Source organism: Vulpes lagopus, chromosome 5 (assembly GCF_018345385.1).
Source record: "Vulpes lagopus strain Blue_001 chromosome 5, ASM1834538v1, whole genome shotgun sequence".
NCBI lineage: Eukaryota > Metazoa > Chordata > Mammalia > Carnivora > Canidae > Vulpes > Vulpes lagopus.
In genome coordinates this window covers 61,884,491-61,899,436 of record NC_054828.1, presented here as the reverse complement: position 1 = coordinate 61,899,436, position 14,946 = coordinate 61,884,491, and the positions used below count along the sequence as shown (strand labels likewise).

The window sequence follows — 14,946 nt, the reverse complement described above, 5'->3', positions numbered from 1 at the left end:
GATTTTACCAATCCTTATGCCCAAAAAAATAATTTCAAGGAATGTGTTAAAAAAGCATATGTAAGGGCTCTGGTATGACATCAATTTCATTGGGAAGCAAGCGAGGGTAGCTGGCTCTCCCCATTCTTTACCTTTCTCACAGTGAGGGCCATAGAACCCATCAGGACACTCGCAGATGCGTCTTTCATTACAAAAGCCTCCGTTTCGGCACCCTCCTGGGCATTCGGCTTCACCAAAGAGAAACAAGGTTATATGGACACCTTTGAAATTGTGCTGAGTGAATTACAGTGAGCATGAAGAGGTGAGTGGTGACTTTCCCCCTCCGGTGCACTGATGATCTTAATTTACTGAGTACTGATGACTTCTACGTGTATTCCCTCTACACCACTTGTGCTTCACTAAATCCTCATCCAAGTCAGACTTTGCTTCTCTCAATTCTACTTCCAACAGTAGGGGGCTCATGGAAGAAGACAAACAAGCTTCATTCTGCCTTCATCCCCACCTATCAATCTACTGTACCTTCTTAAATTCATACCGAAATAAATGATATGGCCCATGATGCTCACTTTCAGAGGGTGGAATGGCCTTCTGGTTCATCTTTAGAGCCCTGAAAAACTGCAAAGCTTAAAATATGTGCTGGAAAAGCTTGTATCTGGGTGGGAAAAAAATCTAGGCCTTCATGCTTTAAATGGGCATCAGGTTGAGATGCCTTTGCCTAGCAGAAATTGCTGGTGTGATGGGAGCACCTTGTCCTCTGGGGAGGTCAGCAGCACCAAGCTTATGGTGGGGGTATGAGTGGTATTGCCTTCATAGGTGGTGGTTGCTGGTAATGACTGGCAGCCTTGCCATGAGGCTGGGGACTCCCAAAGATTGTGTTGGAGGAAGGGAAGGAGAGAGGTAAGAAGAGGGCTTTTGAAGGGGTATTGGGGGTTCCTAAAATTGTGAGTGGGGTTGCAGAGAAAGTCTTAGTACTGGACCCTGCAGTAACCAGCCCTTCTATCCATTGGTGTGGTTATAATTATACCGATAATTTTTCGGTATAATTAAAAATTAATCTATCTTAATTAATTATAATTAAAAATTATCTATTATCTATCTTTCTATCATCTATCTATCTATCTATCTATCTATCTATCTTTTATCTATCTATATATCTATCATCTATCTATATCTTTTTACCCACATCACACCTGGAAGGAAGCCCTATGAGCCGTCTCTTGATGGTGATCACTGATTACCTTGTTGACATGTTTTAAAGAAGATAGCATTTTGAGGTGTCTGTAGGATGGTGTTGCCTTCAGAATTCATTACAATCACATTCACTTCAAATGCTGCCACTCCATCTTGTTTTCCAAGACACGGGAAACCAACTTGGACAACTAACGAAAAAGCAAGTATAGAGAAACAGTTTATCTAATTGATTCCAGTTGTACAGAAATCATGGTTAGAGAGACAAAGAACAAGGCAAAAACGTTCACATTTCATTTATTTGATATTCTTGTATCTCTACCAGAGTAGTGATTGTATTTTGATCATATGGGCATTCTCCTCAGAACTTATACATCATGCCTGGTGGCAAAAGAATGAATGACTCGTTAATTTGTGCCCTACCAATATGGAATCTGGGATATTTTGTTCCTAGTCTGGGCTTGTACTATCTTGAAAAAAAGATTTTCTCTAAAAATTAAAGGAGCAAACAGGCAACACAGATGGACTGATTAGGGAAAGAAACCTTGTGGGTACCTTCACCAGCCTTCATATAATCCAAAAAGAGCTAAAAAACAGTATTCCAGAATCTATTAAATAACGACCCATAAGCGCTAGTTTATTTTTTACTCTGTGTGCTTGAAAGTGACAAAATATTTTCTTTAGAAACATTTTACAACTCAGACTAGACTCCAATTATTGGATTGAGTTAGCGAAGCTAATATTTTCTTAGGCTATTTGTTAATATTAAAGAGTCCATATCTTGGAGATCTAGAAGAAACTTTGATGTGCTCAAATAATGTCATGACAAGCTTATATACCTAATGGTTTAGTTTCCTAAAAATGAACCATTATTTGTATAAGTGTAATGATCACTGGGGGTATGTAGATGTTGACTTAACAAAGAATGACAACTAATGATGATGGTGACTGGAGGAGCAAAGAGACCACCAATTGTGGAATGCCCACAAGTGAGTGGGTGGAAACTGGATCAAGTCATTGGCTAAGAGATGGAGTATGTAGATTTCTCCTTCTTTTTTTTTTTTTTTTAGGGGGTGGAGTTTGGAACTCATGACTTGAGGGCAAGACCTGAGCTGAGATCAAGAGTCTAGACACCAAACCGACTGAGACCCTGATGATATAAATTTCTAAAATCCCCTGAATTATCATAACATATCCACTGGGGAATAGTGACCTAGCTGATCCACTAGGTGAAATACTGCTAATAGTATACACTTGAAATTTTGCTTCATTTTGTTTCTATACAGCAGGTTATTATTTTTTTTTGATATTTGATGATTTTTTTTATTTTTTTAATTAATTTTTATTGGTGTTCAATTTACCAACATACAGAAAAACACCCAGTGCTCATCCCGTCAAGTGTCCACCTCAGTGCCCGTCACCCATTCCCCTCCAACACCCGCCCTCCTCCCCCCTTCCACCACCCCTAGTTCGTTTCCCAGAGTTAGGAGTCTTTATGTTCTGTCTCCCTTCCTGATCTTTCCAACATTTCTTCTCCCTTCCTTTATATTCCCTTTCACTATTATTTATATTCCCCAAATGAATGAGAACATACACTGTTTGTCCTTCTCCGATTGACTTATTTCACTCAGCATAATACCCTCCAGTTCCATCCACGTTGAAGCAAATGGTGGGTATTTGTCGTTTCTAATTGCTGAGTAATATTCCATTGTATACATAAACCACATCTTCTTTATCCATCATCTTTCGATGGACACCGAGGCTCCTTCCACAGTTTGGCTATTGTGGCCATTGTATACAGCAGGTTATTATTACTGCCAAGCTTGGGGAAATCATACCAAGCCAAGAAAAATCCTTTCCCTTTAGTTTTCATAAACCTTTCCCCTAGGTTTTAAAAAGGAATGATTTGGAAATTGGTTTGCTCTTCTATAACGCATTGCACATAAATTTTTTTTAAAGATTTTATTTATTTATTCATGAGAAACACAGAGAGAGGCAGAGACATAGGCAGAGGGAGAAGCAGGCTCCCTGCAGGGAGCCCATCCAGGACTTGATCCCAGGACCCCAGGATCACACCCTGAGCCAAAGGCAGATGCTCAACCGCTGAGCCACCCAGGCGTCCCTGGTCACATAATCTTAATGTGCTTGACAACCAAAAACCTCTCTCAAGGCTTTGGCATTGTCAGTGTTTATTACTGTGCCATTCTCAAATAATACGGATTTCCAGTTCTCCTGAATCTTGAGATCTGAGCAATGCAAATAATAAATTAAAAGGTAAAAAGGAAATACAGACATTCTAACAGAAATAAAAAGGAAGAGAAAACCAAAACTGTGTCTGACGTTTCAAAGTAAAATTGTCTCCACCGAAAGCCTTGGTTTAATGAAATCTTATGCGTGAAAATGCCAATTTACAAAACACAAAAATCCATTGTAGGAATTTCCATTTCAAAAAGAAGCAAAAGCGCTGACAATTTTCCTTCAATTGTTAACTCTTCCAGTGCAATTTCGCTGTGTTCAGTTCCAAAATTCTGTTACTCTTTCTCATGAATCTTTTGCATGGACAGGGGAGGTCAATAACCATCCTGAGGCATAAAAGGCTGGAAGAACCTGAAAGGATTCTTAGAGATGAAACTTTCAGAATTTTCTCGCCACATGTAATCATCCAAGCTATTATTTTCCAGGTGATCTTTTTCCTGGACCTTATTCAGCCTCCACTTCTCAGCCCACTTAATTCTTTAAAAAAGGTAGTTCATGGGGTGCTCAGGTCATGATCTCAGCATCATGGGATCAAACCCTGCATCTGGCTCTGCACTGGGCATGGAGCCTGCTTAAGATTCTCTCTCTCCCTCTCCCTCTCCCTCTGCCCCCCCTCCCTTTTTCCCACTCTTGCTCTCTCTCTCTCTAAAAAAAATATTATCAAAGCACTCACTCAGGTAGCATAGTTATGGCCTTATTCTGTCAAATGCAAAAGAAAAAAAAGTCTTTTATATCTTTGAATAGAAATACTTCAGGCAATCTTGGCAGGTAACTAAAGATGTAGCATCTCTATTCTCTTAGTAAACCAAAAGGAAGCTATCTCTAAGAATTAATGTACTAATCTAAAATGATGTTCATGTTAATATTCATATGAAGTATTTTTCTTCTTCATCTTTTAAAGATCTAACACCCTAGGTTTAAACCTGTGCGTATTTTCATAATCACAACTTAACAAATACAACTTCAATTAAAAATGAACACATCGCAAATTCCCTCAGCCCAGGTGGAAACGTTTTACCAACACGTACCTATCTCTTTCAAAACAGGAAGTATGTCAACATAAGTATGGGCTTCCTCAATACAGAATGATTTGAAAGGAAGTTTAAAATAAATAAATAAAGTTAAGGGGTACCTAGTTTATGAGTTTCAATTAGCTCTTTAAAAAAATTTATTTATTTATTTGCGAGAGAGAGCATGAGCAAGGGGAAGAGCAGAGGGAGAGGGAGAGAGGGAGAAGCAGACCCCCCCCCCCCAAGCAGAGAGCCCAACACAGGCCTCGATCCCAGGACCCTGAGATCATGAGCTGGGCTGAAGGCAGACGCCTAACCAACTGAGCCGCCCAGGCACCCCTCAATGAATTAACTTTTAGATAAAAGTAGAAATTAATAAAAGATGTATAAATTACACTACTTATACTTGCATATTTTTCAGTTTTAAAATATGAAATAGAAATGTGATTTCCTTTTATGCAAATGCTATCTGTCCTCCTTTCTGTTTATAAATTTATCTATAAGACCATTCAAGTAATAAGAATTACAATTATACCTTTTGGAGTTATTTGGAAAAAAATTTGCTTTATTAAAAGAACCATCTGGGGCACCTGGGTGGCTCAGTCAGTTGAGGGTCCAATTCCTGATTTCAGCTCGGGTCATGGTCTTGGGGTTGTAGGATCGAGTCCTGCGTTGGGCTCTGCACTTAGCAGGTGCATCTCCTTGGGATCTTCTCTCTTCCTCTCTCTCTGCCACTCCCCCCACCAACTTTCTCTCTGTCTTACTCTCTCTCAAATAAAAACAACAACAAGAACAAAACCAAAAAGCAACACCTGACTTTAGTTAGCTTTAGTAGTTGACTTAGTTGTAACTTGTGCTCTACCCAAACTAGGTTTCTTTCATTTCCTCAACATGTGGTCCAGGTCCACATTCCCCTGACTCCGTGCACCCATCCTACTGCTTGGAATATTCTTTCTCTTGTTTTTTGTCCAGTGTCCTCCTACTTGTCTTTCAAGACCAAAGTGAAACAGCACTTGCTCTCTGTAACCTTCCCTAACACCACCTGCCTAAATCACTTCATTTATGTATTTCACGAGAGCCCCTCTACATATGCTTGCCTTTGAACATAATGATTTAATTATGATTCTGCATCCTTCACTAAGGATGAGATTTTCAAAGGCAGGGACCATATCCTACTGGTTTTTGTAACTTCAGTACTTAGCATATCACCAACTTAGTGCATCACCAACTAGTCACTGACAGACACAAAGATGAACCTTGTGGGGAGACTCACCCATATACCTTTATACACAAAGGCACACACACCAGCACACGTACACACAAATGCATACACACAGAAATCCACCATCGACAGTGGGAGATGCAGAGAATAAGACATTAACAGTGTGTATGCAGAAAAACGCATCCATGAAGAAAAAGAGATCTCAAAGGTAGAGAAAGCACAGACTCCCTACTTCCAAGGAGTAACAGCAACATGATGGCAACGTTGTGTTTTTGCAACAATAAGCATATGAGTGGAGGGCCACTGTTACCTACAGCTAGATGAAATTAGTCCAGATGTTGTGAATTCCGGGGAAGTCTAGATTGTATCATTGAGACTGAGGTAAATGAAAACAACCCAGAAAAAACGAAAGCAGATTGAACCTAACTCACATGGTGTTCCGGGACACTCGTGCCACTAACTGACTGCACATAAACTAACTCTCAAAGGGAAGTAAACAGCCAGCGTATTCTGATTAAACACCTCTTCCACTCTGAGATGGGAGCCTCTGGTCACTTGAGCCACTGTCCTTACAAGGGAAGAGACCAGACGAGAGGAGAGAGCACATCCTCAGCACCACCTGACCACAAAGGGCTGTGCGATGGCACCAAGTCATCAGTGCTCTAGGCTGTGCTGGCAGCAGTTCATTGTCTCAGCAAATCCTGAGCACCTTCCCTGGGCTTCACTTTCCCCCAAGGACTGGGATCGCTAAGAAGAAGATGGTCCCTCCAGCATTAGCACCTACTGAAACATTTCTCAACTTGGAATTCCTGGAAATGTTGGTTGAGAAACAAGCCTGCTCTGCTGGTTTCACGGTACGACTGAAACCGTGTTCAGAGAGGCAAAGCCTTGGGTTTATGGAAACTGTTTTTTGTTACCCAATTTTACTGAAGCAGCCTGCAGTTTGTATTTCCTGTTTTTGTTTTCTTCAGATGCCAGAAGGCAGGCGCTTCGTAACTGTTAAAGATCAAGAGTTTTCTTTTTCATGCAATGCTTTGACATAGAGGAGTCTGGGGGGATGAAAGAACAACTTAGCAGCATGAGGATATAAAATAGACCGGTAGAATAATGAATATTACCTGGATGTTTAGGGGCAAAGACACACTGATTTGGTTACTTTTTAATAATTCAAGGTACCCTTGCTGCTCCTACTGTGGGGACTGAGCTCATAAGGCTAATGAATAACTGCCCTGCAATGAGCTAAAATTCCCATAAACATCTTGCACCTGCATTTCTGCAAACAAACCTGCATCTGCCTTCAAAACCCTCTGTGTGGGGACGATGGGGTTGTACATGCAGTGTGTTGTGTATGTGTGTGCATGCACATGCATAAGTCACTTCAGCCCAGAAGGCTTATTCTTTTTAATCCTACCTTGTCCAAGCATCAATCAGCTTTTCCCCTAAATTTTATTATTTATAAAGATTCTATATTATTAGAAATTGAAGTTTTATCTCAGCATGATGTATTAAAATATTCTCACATCATATATTCCATATATTCACAATTTGATTATCTCAGATTCTGAAGAAACAGAATTTCAGGAAGCTTTTTTCACTAGACACTAAAGTGAATGAAGCTGGGAAGATTTAGGATATAAGCATTAAATTGGAAACCCAAAGATGCAAGATTTATTGGAAGTTGAGCTGATGTGACTGTATAATGAATTTAATTATTTAATGGGCTACAATGAGCTTATATTCCTTTAATAATCAGGGAATGACAAAGGAAAAATTCGAGAATATAAAATGGAAATTGAGAGCTACATTCTGCATTTGTTTTATTCCTGACTGCTTCTAAAAAGAGAGAGCAAAAAATATGATCAAGAACATTTTATTTAAAAAAAAAAATGATCTTTGACTAAAAAGAAACACTGTGAGACGTGGCTTGAGACTGAGGAATGTTCTCGTCCAAGAACGTTCTTGTCTCTGTGAGGTAGCAGTATGCAACTACAGTAGCAATGCCATCTGTGTGCAACAGGGATGGCCATGGATCTGGAACGGGGTATCCATATCCTTGGGGCTACAAATCTCAGGTGAGTTTATCTCCAGAATCCAAGGCCTCATTCTTTCACAGGAGTTTCGTAGAACCCCAAACTCATCCGGATTGGAAGCAAATACTCTGGGAGGGCTGCTAGTTACACCTCAAATTACACACCCGTGTCTACACCCGCATTGATACCTATGCCAGGAAACTGAAAAAACTCTGCTCATTTGGTCCCCAGCTCTTCCAGTGATGAGACGTGAAAATAGAGATCCACTGGAAGTAATAGATGACTGCAACCTGCAAGTGGGCTTTACAAGGGTATTTGATTTCCTAATTATTGCATAGATTCATATTAGTCCTTAATGAGATTTTCATTTGACATTAAACTTATTCTAGGGATCCCTGGGTGGCGCAGCGGTTTGGCGCCTGCCTTTGGCCCAGGGCGCGATCTTGGAGACCCGGGATCGAATCCCACATCAGGCTCCCTGCATGGAGCCTGCTTCTCCCTCTGCCTGTGTCTCTGCCTCTCTCTCTCTCTCTCTCCTCTGTGTGTGTGACTTCCATGAATAAATAAAAATTTATAAAAAAAAAAAAAAAAAGGTGAAAAGCTTTAAAAAAAAAAAACTTATTCTAACATTTCTCTAGAAGAATAAGACTAATTTTTTTTCTAAAAAGGACAGGATTACAATATCAGTTATTTAAAAATAGTATAAAACTAAAAATATTACAGTATTAGAACAAATAGTAAGCTCTAAAACTCTATGTATGAAAGAACTTAATGTGAAATAAAGGGCAAATCTGGAATCAATTCAACCTCTCACACTGGAAAAGCTGAATACTCGGGAAAATAATTCAGGTGAGAGCCCTACCTCGTACTATTGCCGAAATAAGTGTTGACAACATACCAGAAGCATATGTAAATGATCACATAACTGCTCTCTGGAATAAGAATTAACTTCCAAACAGAAAAGTAATAGGGGGAAAATGACAAAGGGAAAGATAATTGTGATCACATAGGACTTAGAATCAAATATCCTCACCTTAAAAAAAAGTAATAAACTGAAGAATATGCCAGAAAGTGTAGACAGTTAATATATAGGGAGCTTTGCAAATCAATAGATTGTTTTATATTTTCAATATAAAAAATGAGTGTGGTACACAGATATTTTACATCATCTAATAGATAGAGGAACACATCTTCTACCCCAGTTGGAATTAAAAAAATCAAAAGAACGCTAAGAAACCACTTTTTGCTTTTTAAGTGAGCAGAACAGCTCACATGATTAAGAACCAGCATTGATGAGGTTACGGTGAGTGAGGCCCTCTCCCACACTGCTAGCCAGGGCACAAATGCACAACCTTTGTGGAAACTAATTTGGCACTTTGGCAATTTGTTCTAAAAGGCCTTTAAAATGTTCATAGTTCATGTCCTTTGACACAATAATTGTACTTCTAAGAATCTACTTTAACAAAATAATGAGATGAGTGCAAAGATTTTGGTACACACATTAATCCAATAAGTATTTTCTGAATGCCTGTTCCGTGCTGGGCCGTTGTTGGCAGTTGTGGTGAATAAGACAAGGCCTCCTGCTCAGTGACCAACTATTACTTCAAAAAGAGTGCTTATTGTCATATTTCTAGTATGAAATCCCCGAAAATAATCTAAGTAACACACAATAAGGAAATGAGTAAACCAATTATGGGTATTTTCATAAAATGGATAATGAGGGCATCAAAAACAACTTTTGGAAAAATCTAAAATGGCATGGAAAAATGCTTATGTTAAAAGTTAAAAGCAAAAAACAAAACAAAACAAAACAAAAACAAACAAACAAAAAAAACCACACAGTGCAAAACCAAGTATGTAAGTATGTAATATTTTCACAACTCTGGAAAAATGTATCTCTATAGACTAGAAAGAAACAAACATGTATTTGAACATGTTAGCATAAGTGATCTCTGTACTTCTCTAAAGATCATGAAACCTGTTCTCCGCTCCACTGCTTATTAGTCATATATGATTTTGGGAAAGTCAGTGAAGCCTCAGAAGGCTTAATTTTCTAATTTGTAGAATGGAGCAGTAATTGTGGCCTTGGCTCCTTCCCAGAACTCAAATTAGATCAGGAAGGAGCTGCTATTTTGCAGGCCGAACAGCTCTAAACAAATACCCCATACTATATTTTCTCAGCAGAGAAGGATGATTAGCACTGACATATTAACCCCTTAACCTCCCACATTTCCAGGTGTCTTCTCTCCTTCAAATTCCTATTCAGTACCATGCTCATTTGGGGGGTGTTTTTCTTGATGCATCCCATTTTCCCCCAATGACTTGCTTTGCATCCTTGTCACATTTATGTGTACTACGTTAATTCATAACTATTGGCTGGATACATCTCATGTGGTGACTTTCTTTTTTTAATCTGGAATCACATACAAACTGGGGCCATGTAGAGTTTTTAGCAAATTAAGAGAAAAGTCATTTCATCACTCCCATCCTAATTTTTTGCCCCAAAGAGATAGGGACATAACAATTGAGTTGCCCTAAAAAATCAACGGATCTCTTCAGGAAATTATTCCATGATTCCTCTGATGAGTGGCTTCTGGACCTTCAATATTATTTTGGTCACCATCATAGTTTAAGTGTAAACTTTCCCCCGAGGCAAAGACCACCCACCTGAGGCCTTGTGAGGCACTGTTCCCAGCAGAGGGACATTGACCGTTGGGTCTGCCATGATGCCTTTATCCAGGGAGCGTAAGGACAGGAATTCATAGAAGTATTCTTCCTACAATAAAAGGCATTGACAATCAGTACCAGGGGAACCATGGAGCGTGAGAAGGTGTTTCCTAACTGGTCACTCCTCTGATGGGAGAGTGACACTTTGCACTACAGGAAATCTGGAACACATGACGTCTAAAAAACTGGGTAGGCCTAACTCACCCTTCTGGATTTTAGAACTCTATAATCAGACTCCATTGGGAGAGAAGTGGTGCTTTAAAAACATTAATGACATCTGTCCAAAATACCCACAAGGTAGCCTTTTATGATATTATTTAGTTGTTGTCTCTTAAAAGGATTGAGAAAAAAAAAATGCTCCTAAGGAAACAGGTTGTGTCAAAACAATCAGCAACTAGTCCCTAGAAGATCCATCGCAGCTTCTTGGGCCATTCTTTAATTCTTTTCAAATCTGAGGTGAGTCTTTTGATCAGAATTTGGAAAGCTGGAATAAACAAGGGATAATGAATGCAGTAAGCTATCGACGAAAGAAGATATTAAAGCCCAAAATGTAATGAACTTGCTCTAAATATTTATTTTTCAGTATCATTTCTTTGGCAGGTTTACATTTCACGTCTCAATTTAATTATGGAGAGAGAAGCCTAAAAGTGTAAAAACCGCTACTGCAATATGACAGCATGCTGTGAAATTTGACTTTGTAAACATTTTCATTTTCCCCACTAAGTCTAGGAGAGAAAATGGTTCCTGCTACTTGAATAGGCATGAAATAACTGAAAATAGTGAAGCATAATCTCCCTGGAGAGCTTTGATGCTTAACTGATTCTCTACTGGGTTATTCAAAGGATTTGTGATGGAAACAATGTGTTCTCACTTGGGAAGGGAGGACAACCAATAATTAGTGCTGTTGTCAAAGTGAGAGGTGAGCTGAGTGGCTCTGCGGTTATCTGTAGAGATATGCAGAATTTGGACGGGTTAAGTAACTAAATTATGAATTACATGAGCATGGGCTAGAATAACACTTAAAAAAGAATATAGTCTTTCTTATAGTCAGTATACAATTTATTTCCCAATATGGAGAAAATTAAGAGATACCTCGTACATATACACACAGTTTTGTGGCCTTGGGTCCTAGTATCAATGTACTAGCTATTAGGGACTCCAAGTGAGGAGGGTCATGCAAAGGGGTCATCCCAGCTGCCGTGGGTGACACCTGCAGCACATTGGCGCAAAACACTTCTTGGTTTCCCCAGGAAAACAGACTAAATTCCCACTGCAGCCCCTTCTTTGGGTTGTGGCAATGTTCCACATGACCACCATGAAGGGTCCTTCCTTATGGGTAACAAAGATTTGTGAATTAATTTTATTAAATTCATTCACCAGGAGGGCCCTGAGGATAAAGAGTTTTAAGATAGTCGATTCCTACCCTGTTTGAGGGAAGGCAGAGGGTTACAAGAAGTCCGATGAAAGAAAGGAGTGTCATCAGGAAAAGTAATTCAATTTGTTTGGGTTTTTTTTGTTTTGTTTTGTTTTTGTTTTTATTGAAGTTCGATTTGCCAACATATAGTATAACACCCAGTGCTCATCCCATCAAGTGCTCTCCTCACTGCCCGTCAAGGTAATTCAATTTGGAATGAATTCCTTTGAAAAAAAAGAGATGATTTCTGACCCTGCAGTAAAACCAACAACTACTAAAAGTGGGTTACTTCTTAGGGAGTGTTTCCTGAATCCAGCTGTTTTAAATGACCTCTACCAGCTGCGCTTCCCTCTCTGCTTATCTAGATAATGTTTATCACTTAACATTTTGTTCTAAAACATATTTTCGTTGGCATTAATGAAAGGAGTTAGTGATGTATGTCCTTATAATTAATACCTTTGGGTTATTTGTATTACTAAGTACAGGAATAACGACTAGCAACAGTAACATAGCGAACACCTGTGTAATGCATCCCACGTCCCAAGACTTATTTTGAACACTTGTATTAACAGTACATATCATGATGGAAAAGAGCTGGGTGGGTAGAGCACAAGCATGCTGAAAATAAAACATTTCGCTGGCTAGACTGCTTCAAACACCATTTCATAAGTTGTCATTTACTGTTCCGTAATTACATCTTTGAGCTTCATCACATTATAAATGAAATTTATATGGGTGATATACTTTAAAAGGGCATGAATAAAAATACAATTAAATATAAGTTAACAATTTTGTGTGTGTTAATAAGAAAAAGGATGAAAGACTAGCCACCCATATTAAAACAATGATTGTGTAGGACTGATACTGATTTCCCCCCAATTTTTCTACAAGTGGTTCCATGCCTTTCCTAGTGAAATAAAGACATTTATTTAAAAACAAACACTAATTATGTACCTTGTTTCAGTTCTGCGTGGCTGGTGATAATCATTGGCTCTGTTTGTAGAATTCTCTGATCATAGATGAAATATTCTTGGACCTTTTATTTAGTGAGATTGTGCTCATGGAACAATTTGATTTAAATCTCTTGTCGTCTTAAAAGTGTGCTTTTTTAAAAAAAAAAAAAAGATTGATTGATTGATTGGGAGTGGCAGGGCGGGGCAGAGGGAGAGAGAGAATTCAAGAAAACTGTGCTGAGGGCGGAGCCTGACATGAGGCTTGATCCCAATGACTCTGAGATCATGACCTGAGCCAGAATCAATGGTCACGTCCCTCAACCAACTGAGCCACCCAGGTGCCCCTCCCTGAAAGTGTGCTTTAAGAAAACAACATTTAGTAGTAAAGTAGCTTCTGAATGTGTCTCTCAAAAGCTTTTGACTATGCTCAAAGAATGTGGAACTGAAAGAATTTCACTCAGGGTCCAGAAACAATTCCATAGAGCCTCTGGGTCTCCAGTTGTTGCTTTTGAGTATGACCCCATCAGGTAGACTGGTAAGCTCAGAATCCGTTATATTCAGTGTCAGAGAGTTTGTAACCAGTATTGGTGTGACTGCTTAGCACGATGCAGCCAGGTTCAATGGATTTGTCCAGATAGTCAATAGTCTCATCTTATCAATAACAAATTTCACACTAGAGGTTTTAGGGTGTCCCTTTGATTTCTCTGAGAATCAGTAAATATCAGTTTTTCTGCTGCAATACTAAGATTATATTTTACAGCAGGAACTGGTCAAAACAGTTTATGTTTGGATTTTATCTGCAATAGGCAGTTTCCAGAGAAAACTTTTTTTTTTGTTAATCCTCCTTTTTGGAGATGATAACGATGCTGTAATTTCTGAAATACATAATTTCCATCATACTTGGCACACACATGTATATTTTGTAAGATTTTTATTTATTTATTCATGAGACACACACAGAGAGAGGCAGAGACACAGGCAGAGAGAGAAGCAGGCTTCCTCCCTCCAGGAAGCCCAATGTGGGACTTGATCCCTAGACCCCCGGGGATCACAACCTGAGCTGAAGGCAGATGCTCAACCACTAAGCCACCCAGGCATCCCCTCGGCATATACATTTTAAAGAGGTTTGTCCATTTACCATTTTCCTTCTTAAAAATTCCAAGTTGAAAACTACTTAGAAATTGACCAACCCTTTGTCTCTGATCTTGACACAGATTTCTTTCAATGTTTCACTCTGTCATTATCAACAGACCTAGCAAAACCACCCATGCCATATAAAATATTTCTGCAAATCAGGTATCATCACCAGGTAGTAGAGATAACCTATATTCCTCATTTAACTTAATTATTAAATGGCTAAAATATTTCCCTCAAAGTAAAAAAAAAAAGGCTGATGAAATAAATGTTAAATTTATAATGTCACAGTTTAAGTTCTAGACAGGACTTTCTGTTTTTACTTTATTTATAATACCATAAACAGTCTTAGTCTCAAACCTCTCCACTGGAAACACTTATTTGGGGGCAAATAAAACCTAAATTCTATGCCAAAGAGAACAGCAAGCTCGCTTTCAAGTTTGGGAACAAGTTTCACAGATTGTAGATTTATTAGTTAGATAAAAGGAACTCAGAGTATGAACTGTAATAGGGAGGTGGCATATTGGAGAGCACGAAACCTCTATTAGGGAAAAGTACATTTTGTTTTATTAAATGACACTAGTGGAAACTCAGGTAGAGGTAAGTAGGGTGCTTAGTTGAGAAACACATGAAAAGATTGCCTTGTATTCAAACAAAGAATGGGTCTATTCAGGAGAATAATTCACTTCTAAATTAAGTCGCTGAAAAATCTTGCTGGCCTGGTTTCCCATGCAGTAAATTTTCTTTTCATGGAGAAGTATAAAAGACACCCAAATATTATCAAGAGAGGAGTGAGTGCTAGAGGCCACTTAACTTGCTTCCAAGCAACTTGGCTGAATATGAAAGTCGTTCCTTCCAGAAGAGATGAAGACATTATTTAAACAGCAAAATGGGACAACTCAGAAGGCCTTCGCTCTGGCCCTCTTTCTTGGGTAGACACACAGAAAGGAAGCAGAGAACTGCATTAACCATTGGGAGGAACAGAGGGAATCCAGTATTTCTTTTCCATCTT

The 14,946-nt window shown here is 39.0% G+C and overlaps 1 protein-coding gene across 1 annotated transcript in view; it reads right to left on the bottom strand.

Moving 5' to 3' along the window:
* The window catches only part of WIF1 (WNT inhibitory factor 1), a 68,899-nt gene that overhangs the window by 15,742 nt on the left and 38,211 nt on the right, over window positions 1-14,946 (bottom strand). The window contains exons 3-5 of the mRNA XM_041754305.1: window positions 10,374-10,482; window positions 1,239-1,379; window positions 132-227 (exon numbers count right to left, since the gene is read on the bottom strand). Coding sequence (XP_041610239.1) covers window positions 132-227; window positions 1,239-1,379; window positions 10,374-10,482 — 346 coding nt within the window. The remainder of the gene's footprint in view (window positions 1-131; window positions 228-1,238; window positions 1,380-10,373; window positions 10,483-14,946) is intronic.